At 45.2% G+C, this 8,051-nt stretch overlaps 1 protein-coding gene across 2 annotated transcripts in view; it reads right to left on the minus strand.

Annotated features, from left to right (window-relative positions):
• TP73 (tumor protein p73) overlaps positions 1-6,452 on the minus strand; it is a 70,641-nt gene extending 64,189 nt beyond the window's left edge. For both annotated transcript variants that reach the window (XM_081016129.1, XM_081016128.1), the window contains exon 1: positions 6,329-6,452. In XM_081016129.1, the coding sequence (XP_080872255.1) occupies positions 6,329-6,370 (42 nt within the window). In that variant the 5' untranslated portion in view covers positions 6,371-6,452. The remainder of the gene's footprint in view (positions 1-6,328) is intronic.
• Positions 6,453-8,051: the final 1,599 nt, after the last annotated feature.

An 8,051-nucleotide genomic window follows, 5' to 3' on the forward strand; every position in this document is an offset into this window, starting at 1 on the left:
TTTCCATGAGCAACGGAACTCCATTTTCCCAGCAGACTGGAAAGAGTTTGAGGGGCAGCGACAACGACCACTCTCACTTCTCCAGAAAAGAGGGCAAAAGAGGACAGAGATCTACGTCACATTTGCATAATGCTAATTTATATGTGCAGGGGCAGATTTAGAGATAAAGACAGCAATTTAATTGGAACAATTTAATTGGAACTTCTCAGCATAGTGAAGATGACCATGCTTGGTCAGCATGAGCTACTGTCCAAGTGGAAACTGTGGCTGGGCATCTCCTAGGTCTCTCAACAGAGAGGCTGTCCTCTATAAAGTAGGGTACATGACATGGTTTGTGTTGGGTCAAGTGACCTCAACACTGCCCTGTAGCCCACAGTATCTTAGGCTGTAATCAGGGTTTCCCAAAATAGGGTCTCCAGCTGTTTTTGGACTACAACTCCCATCATCCCTAGCTAGCAGGAGCTAGTCAGGGATGATGGGAATTGTATTCCAAAAACGGCTCGAGACCGAAGTTTGGGAAACCCAGATATAGATGCTGGTGCAGAACTTTACAACTCTGGGCAAGATCAGTTCTTCTGTAAACCACGGATTGGATCCTACTCAGAGTATACCCAGTGAAGGTCCTCACCATGACTAACTTAGGTCCAATGATTTCAGCGGGTCTTCTCTGAGCCGGACTCACCTGGATGCAACCACATCCTCTGGGCTCCTGCGTAAGGGGCTGTTATTGTGGGGTTACAGTGATTCAGCTCAGATATTATTGACAGGGGTTGGCATATTAGCACTCCACAAGCAGAACCTGCAATAAAATGTTACAGAGGATCCTTGCTTCCAAGAGGGCTGGGAAACCTGTGGCCCTAGCCATGTCGTGCTCTCCAGATGTTGACTTCCAACTCCCATCATCATTTGTCATTGGGGCTGATGGGAACTATAGTCCAACAACACAGAGAGCACCGCATTGGTTATCCTTGCCCTAGGCAATGGTAGCTGATGCCTAGTGGGACTGATAGTGCAGAAAGCAGGGAAGTCAACAGCAGGTGGCACCAGAAGCAATGACAGAGCCAACTGATTCTAGTTTTACTCCCCATCCTACTCTTCATACCTGCTAAATTCTATAAGGGCAAGGACTGAGACTAAGGAGTATGAAGAAGACAGCCAGGGCCACCCTATAGGCAAGTTGCAAGTAAGAAGGCAAGTGGACATAGAATAATAGAGTTGGAAGGGACTCTGCAGATCATCTAGTGCAACCCCCTATAATGCAGAAATATGCAGTTGTCCCATACGGGGATCGAACCTGCAGCCTTGGCATTATCAGCACCATGCTCTAGCCAACTGAGCTATCCAAGCACATCCAGAGGAATTAAAGTTGGTGTGGCAGTACCCCATTTGCTCTAATGGACCAGTCTCCACTACCTCTGGGGCTGCATGCACCCAACTTTCAAAACCGCTCTGCAAACTATCAGTTCAGATCTCTAGTCAGAGTGTCTTGCTCCTCTTCCCACAACCAGCTGGCCCCAGGTTCAATTCCCAGAGTCTTCAGCTAGGTGATGAAAGTGTTGGAAGTTTGGGTGCAACTCTGCTTGGGGTTAAGAGAGATAGAGTGAGGGGCATCCATATCCCCAGATGATCCCTGTGTGTTTAACCTATCAGCTTCTTTCTCTGTCTCCTGTCTGTTTAGGCTGATACATCTTAGGTGCCGTGTTTACAACTTCCTCCTCCTCCTCCTCACACTTCTTTCTTAGACCTCAAGATGACAGGTCCTCTTTGAACTAGCCTCTGAGAGATCGAAGGAGCAAGCATGACTGCCTTCTTCTTCTCTGGGCTAGTTAGAAAAGAACTAGAAACCTTTCTAGCTGCTATGTATTTCTTAAAATCCTTGTGGTGTATTTCCTACAACAAACAACTTTATTATTCTCCTGCATCTCTCTTTGTGTGATTTCAACAGACAAAGTCTATTCTCTAACCAAGCTTCAGTAGACAAACACTGCTCAATATGCATATGAAAGGATTTCAGTAGGTAATAGGACCCCAACAGAAAGACCTCTAACTGAATCCCTGGAGAACTCCTGCCAGTCTCTGTACACAATGCTACTCCACCTAGGCATGTCTACACAGCAATGAGTTCAGAGGGGCTGACCCCCTAAGCAAGTGTGCATAGGGGGAAGAACCACAACTCAGTGGTAGAACATCTGCTTTGCATGCAGAAGGTTCCAGATCCAATCCCCAGCACCTCCAGGTAAAGCTGGGAGAGATCCTGTATGAAACCCTGAAGAGTTGTTGTCAGTCAGTGTAGGCAATAGTGAAATGGACTAATGGTCTGACTCACCATCCTGTGCTGCTGTGTCTTCAGGGAACGTTTGTAGCTCAGCACTAGAGCACCTGCATTTTGTGTGGAAGGTCCAGTCCACAGCATCTATAGATAGGGCTGGTGAGAAAGCCCTGCCTGAAAACTTGCAACTTGGGGCTTATCATCTCCTCAGTTTGTCCCCTGCTTTCTCCAGGGGAAACCTGCAGTTTAGTGCCAAATCGGAACAAACAGCAGCCAGTTCCCTGCAGAATGCAGTTTTGCTCCAATTTAGGGCTAAAGAGTAGGTTTTCTGGGGCAAAGGCAAAACCACTCAGACTCATGCCTAGAAAGCATGAGGCAAGCAGGAATCCGGTAAGACCCTGCTTCCTAGGCATGAAACAAGCAGAAGTCTGGATGAGCCCTCTGTGCGGAAAATGCTGAGCCAGGTGGACCAATGGTCTGAGTCGGTATAAGGCTCCTTCCTGTATTCCTAGAACTGCAACATCAGTATCACCGCAGGAAAACATTTTCACGGTTCCTTGCGGCATAACTCTATACCAGCACGAATTAGAGCCTCTGCTTTTGTGCTGTTGACGTGCTCCACCTACTGCAAGAATGTTTGCCTTCCGCTTGTCCAGTCAAGCAACAGAAGCTTTAAACCTGGATAGCATAGTTGGTTAGAGCGTGGTGCTGATAAACACCAAGGTTGCAGGTTCAATCCCTGGCTGCATATTCCTGCTTTGCAGGGGGTTGAATTAGATGATCCTCAGGGTCCCTTCCAAGTTTACAATTCTATGATTCACATTCCTACACCTGAAAGATGTTTGGCTGTTCAGCTGAGGTGGATGAACTTTAAAAAAAAACAAAGAGGAGGAGGAGGAAGGAAGGAAGGAAGAAAGGAAGCTGGTCTTCCCTCTTGGGACTCTTACTTCATATCCTTCCCCACCCCAGCAGCCATGGGCCCAACCATGATAAGAGAATAGGGAGGGGAAGGAGAGGGAACCAACCAAGAGAAACTATAGGCAGTGGCTTCAGCTTTGGTTTTGAAACTCTGGCAACAGGTGCCCACTGGGGCTAGTGGGACAGGAGGCAGGAGTCCAGCAGTAGGTGGTGCCAGAACCAACGACAGGCAGAGCCAGCTGATTCTGGGTTGGTCCCCGCCACTCATCCTTGCTGAAGTTCTACAAGGGCAACACAGAGACACAGGAAGAGGAAGTGGTGGGCAGTGCTACTCCCTTGACTGGGTGTAAGCAACGTGGCATGCAAAGGGTGCACTGATATTGGTGGAGCAGTGTGCCACGTTGGCCCTAATGGAGTAGCCTCCACCACTGTCTCCCAGAGAGAAGCCTTGAGGGATCCATGGAAAGTTATCAGAGGTACCTCTGTGTGAAGAGGATGGCACACAACTCCATGGTAAATCACTTCTTTTTGAATGCAGAGGGTCCTTAATTTGATCCAGCATATAAAGGAGTGCTGTGCCAAAATCTTCTCCTGCATCCACTCCCCCCCCCATTTTCCCATCCAATAACATGAGAGGAAATTGCATTTGCAAAATATTGAAAGGGGAGATGAAATTTTTAGAGAAATTCTTGGGTTGTTTGTTTGTTTGTTTGTTTGTTTGTTTGCCATGCATACCTTTTGAGAGGGCCAAGGGAGTGGTCTGTGAATGTCCTTGCTTTTATTCTACACATCATCTCATCAGTGGTCTGCAGCCTTCCTGGGTGCCCACGTTCCAATCAAAGCCCAGGGAAAGCCATTGTGAGTGACTCATCCCATAGCTCTCTCTCAAATCGGAAGCGGGGGGAACTGGGCAGGAGGCTGCAGAGCCCTGGAGAAATGTTTACTGGGAAAGAAAGTAACATCAACCACCTGTGACCCCTTTGCAGCAATAAAGTGAGCTCCAACCCTTGCATTGAGAGAAATCCTACAGAAATCCTAAAATGCCTTGAGAATGAGGCAGAAAACCTGAAGCTTCATTTGTGAGGAAAGCAAGCTTTTGAGAAATCGGAGGACACATTTCATCACACTGCTAGTGTACTGAGAGTGTCGGGGGGGGGACCCAGGTTCAAATCTCTGCTCACTTGTGAAGTTTACTGGAGGACCTTGCATCAGTCTCCCAGCCTGACCTACTTCACAAGGCTGATGTGTGGGTAAAGTCAAGGGGCTTGAGTTCATCATCTGATGGGAAAGACATCTGCCTGAGATTCTGGAGAGCTGCTGCCAGTTAGAGAAGACAAAAGGTGGCCCAATGGTCTGATTTAGCCAAAAGCAACTCTGGAAGATGGAACATAGCTCAATGGTGGAGCATCTGCTTTGCATCTAGAAGGTCTTAGGTCAATCCCTAGAATCTCCAGTAAAAAGATCAGTTAGAGTAGATAAGATATCCAAGGGTGTTTCAGAGAATAGCATTGGGAAATATTTGATCAGCCTCATGGGAACTGATCTGTGAGCACCACCTCCCCATAAGGTTGAATCTTCTCTCCCATTCTATTTAACAAACCTCACAGATCCATTGGAACCAGTCCTCAAGAGATCTGAAGCAAAGCATCATCAATATCTATCTCTCTGTGTGTTATCTGGATCAGGAGAGACAGTGCAGACAGTGAACTAGTGTCTGGAGGGGGTCATGGGATGGATGTGGACCAACAAAGGGTGGTGAAGAAGAAGAAGAAGAAGAAGAAGAAGAAGAAGAAGAAGAAGAAGAAGAAGAAGAAGAAGAAGAAGAACTGGCTGCTCTTTTGCTCCTTTGCTGTGATGCCATGATGACAAAAGTGGTCCCCCAAATTGTTTCCTTTATATATCCATAGGTGGTGCGATTAACAAAAATGAGGTTTATTGTGAGGAAATCACATCACACAAAATTCAAAATGTAAAAGAAAAGGATGTAGTGTTAAAGCAGCAATCTACTGGATTGGGGCAACCTTGAAAGAGCTCACCTCCTCCTTCCCTTGAGAATTTAGCTGGTGCATTTACCCACCCGGGAAGAATGGCAGATGAAGTTGATGGACTATATGGAACTGGCAGAAATGACTGGCAGAATCCAAGACCAGGGAGAAGAGTCAGTGGAAGAAGACTGGAAAAAGTTTAAAGACTATTTACAGAAATACTGTAAAATCAATGAATGTTAGAAAAATGTTAGAATGAAGTTATATGGCTTTAGTAGAAATGTTATAAGGAATTAAGTATAAATAGATTAATAGAGTATTAAAGGAAAAAATAAGGTTAGAATGAGTTAAGATAATTATAGGATAGAAAACAGAGGAAGATGGAAAGGAATTGCTGAAACAATTAACAGAAGTGGAATACAAAAAGGGAGGTGTGAGGAGGTCGTGGAAATAAGTGAATGAAAGATGGGATAATGAAATTGTTTGATTTATTTTCTTGTTTTTGTTTTGTTTTGTTAGTTCAATGTGTTTAATGTGTCAATGTTATGTAGTGTTTTTGTATTGTATTGTATTGTTTTTGTAGTGTTTAAATTGTTGGAAAAGTAATAAATATTATTATTATTATTATTTAAAAAAGAGAATTTAGCTGGTGCAAATGCTTCCTGAGGCCAAACCTCTGCAGGACATGTTGGTAGAGTTTTGAAATGATAGGACAGACAGTACCATTTCAGACTAGGAGTGGGAAATACCTCTCCCTCTCTCTCTCTCTCTGTGTGTGTAGTAGTAGTAGTAGTAGAAGAAGGCTGTTCCATTAGGGTCAAAGGGGCCCTATGATCTCAGCTAGTCTCCAGCTGTATTGCCTTCTTACTTACAGCCCAGGAGGTGGCACTGCCTATCAGCTTCCATTTCCTTAGTCTCAGTGTTGCTTCTTGCAGAACTCAGTAGAGAGGAAGATGGAGACAAAACTGGGATCAGTTGGCTCTGGCTACCCTTGGCTCTGGCGCCGCCTACTGTTCATCTCCCTACCTTCTGCCCTACCAGTCCAGACACCAGTGCTTGAAGTCTGACGTATCCCTTGAACCAACCCATCACCATGTCATTCCTCTGCAGCTTCAACTGAGTCAACAAAGCCTTCCACTTTCTTGCCATCTCTTACCATTACGGAGTCATTCATGCTTCTCATCTGGAAGACATCCATGGTGACTTCTGTGCGGTTAGAAGCTTCACTGCTCCCTGCATGCCCCGACTGGGGAAGGTCAAAATAAGTGCTGTCGGGTTCCCTGGTGGAAAGGAAACAAAAAGACTTCAGTGCATCTGGTCTGGTCTCCAATGAATGTAGCCTCACATTGCACTTCTACTCATTCATTCATTCATTCATTCATTCATTCATTCATTTTTAGCAAGGTATATATACCAGCTTAATCCCCAAAATCTTCAATGGTGCAATCAAAATTCAAGATGCCCTAGGATGAGAGAGTATGGGTTTAGAGGATCTTGCATTTTCACAACTGATTTGGAGCTACACTAGAGTAAGTTCCCCACCCTTAGCTCAGTCAGTAAGTCCCACATCCTAGCTTAAGCAGGGCTCTGCCCAGCTGAGGTGAGGGTCATCTGGCAAAACGTAGGATTGCTTGGTACATGGCAGGCATACAATATAAGGCCCTCATTAAAATTACCAATAAAATCAGGTGTTAGCTGGGCTGCTTTTTGCAATATACAGCCAGCAGTTTAAATATATACATCATGAAATAAATTTGCAAATTTAATAGCATGTCAAATTTACCTGTCTGGGACACAGAAAACAGTACAGTGAAGGCACTTACTTAATATCAATGGGCGGTGTGCTCCAAATAAGAAGTGCTGCCACACTGAAGGACTGATTCCTTGCAAGCATAGAGCAGGCATTATGTGGTGCTCTTTGCCTGCAGAAGATCCAGTCCCTGGAATCTCTATGTAGGGGTGGGAGATAGATCCCTGCCTGTAACTCTGGAAAGCTGATGCCAGTCCATATAGGCAGTTCAGACAATATTAAGCTTGTAAGACCAATAGCCTGACTCCGAAGAAGGCTGCTTCCTATGTCCCTGTGATATACATCATTTTGAATGCATGCATTTTAAAATTGTCTTTCAAAACTGTGCATCTCTGCAAACTAATTCCATATGGAATACAAATGCATGCATGTTGGTTGTTGCATGGCTGTTACTGAAGTTGTAAATTACCCTGTGGATTGTATTTATTTATTTATTTATTATTATTATTATTATTATTATTATTATTATTATTATTATTATTTTAAGAAAGCCATTCATTATGGTCCCAGAATCCTGATGGCATAGATCAACCTCCACCAGTCTAGAGCACTCCAGATTGGTGAAGGCTGAAATATTGGTGAAGAGATGATAGAGATGATGGGGGGGGGGGGGAACTGTTCAGACAGAGCCAGGCCTGATAAGAGCCCTGAAAACACCAACCCTGCATTGTCAACTCCCACTGGACAGGGCTCTGACTCTGAGGACAAGTCCCCTTTGGAACTATCCACAGTGGAGGGAGGGCACTTTGCGATTACCACTCTGCAGTCTGGAGCAGCAATGATGGTCCCCAGCCCTGCTGGTGCCAATGCCTAAGATAGGAGTTGTCTCTGTAAGAGCCCACAGTTCCTTTCCTTCTGCTAAAATTAGACTTGAAGGCAGCACTTTGCTGCAGCCAGTTGAACAGTGTGCATCTGTTGCCCTCAACAGTTTCTTCTATTTGTAGATGGGTCCATAGCCCCCAGAAATGTTGGCAACCTCTGGCCTAAATAGGGCATGACCTCTTTAAGTGCAGCAGTTTCCCACAGAGGGGGTGGAGCTAGATGGCTGCAATATTATTTAACCCCCCCA

This window comes from Podarcis pityusensis (assembly GCF_964106645.2).
Source record: "Podarcis pityusensis genome assembly, chromosome: 8".
In the NCBI taxonomy this organism is placed as follows: domain Eukaryota; kingdom Metazoa; phylum Chordata; class Lepidosauria; order Squamata; family Lacertidae; genus Podarcis; species Podarcis pityusensis.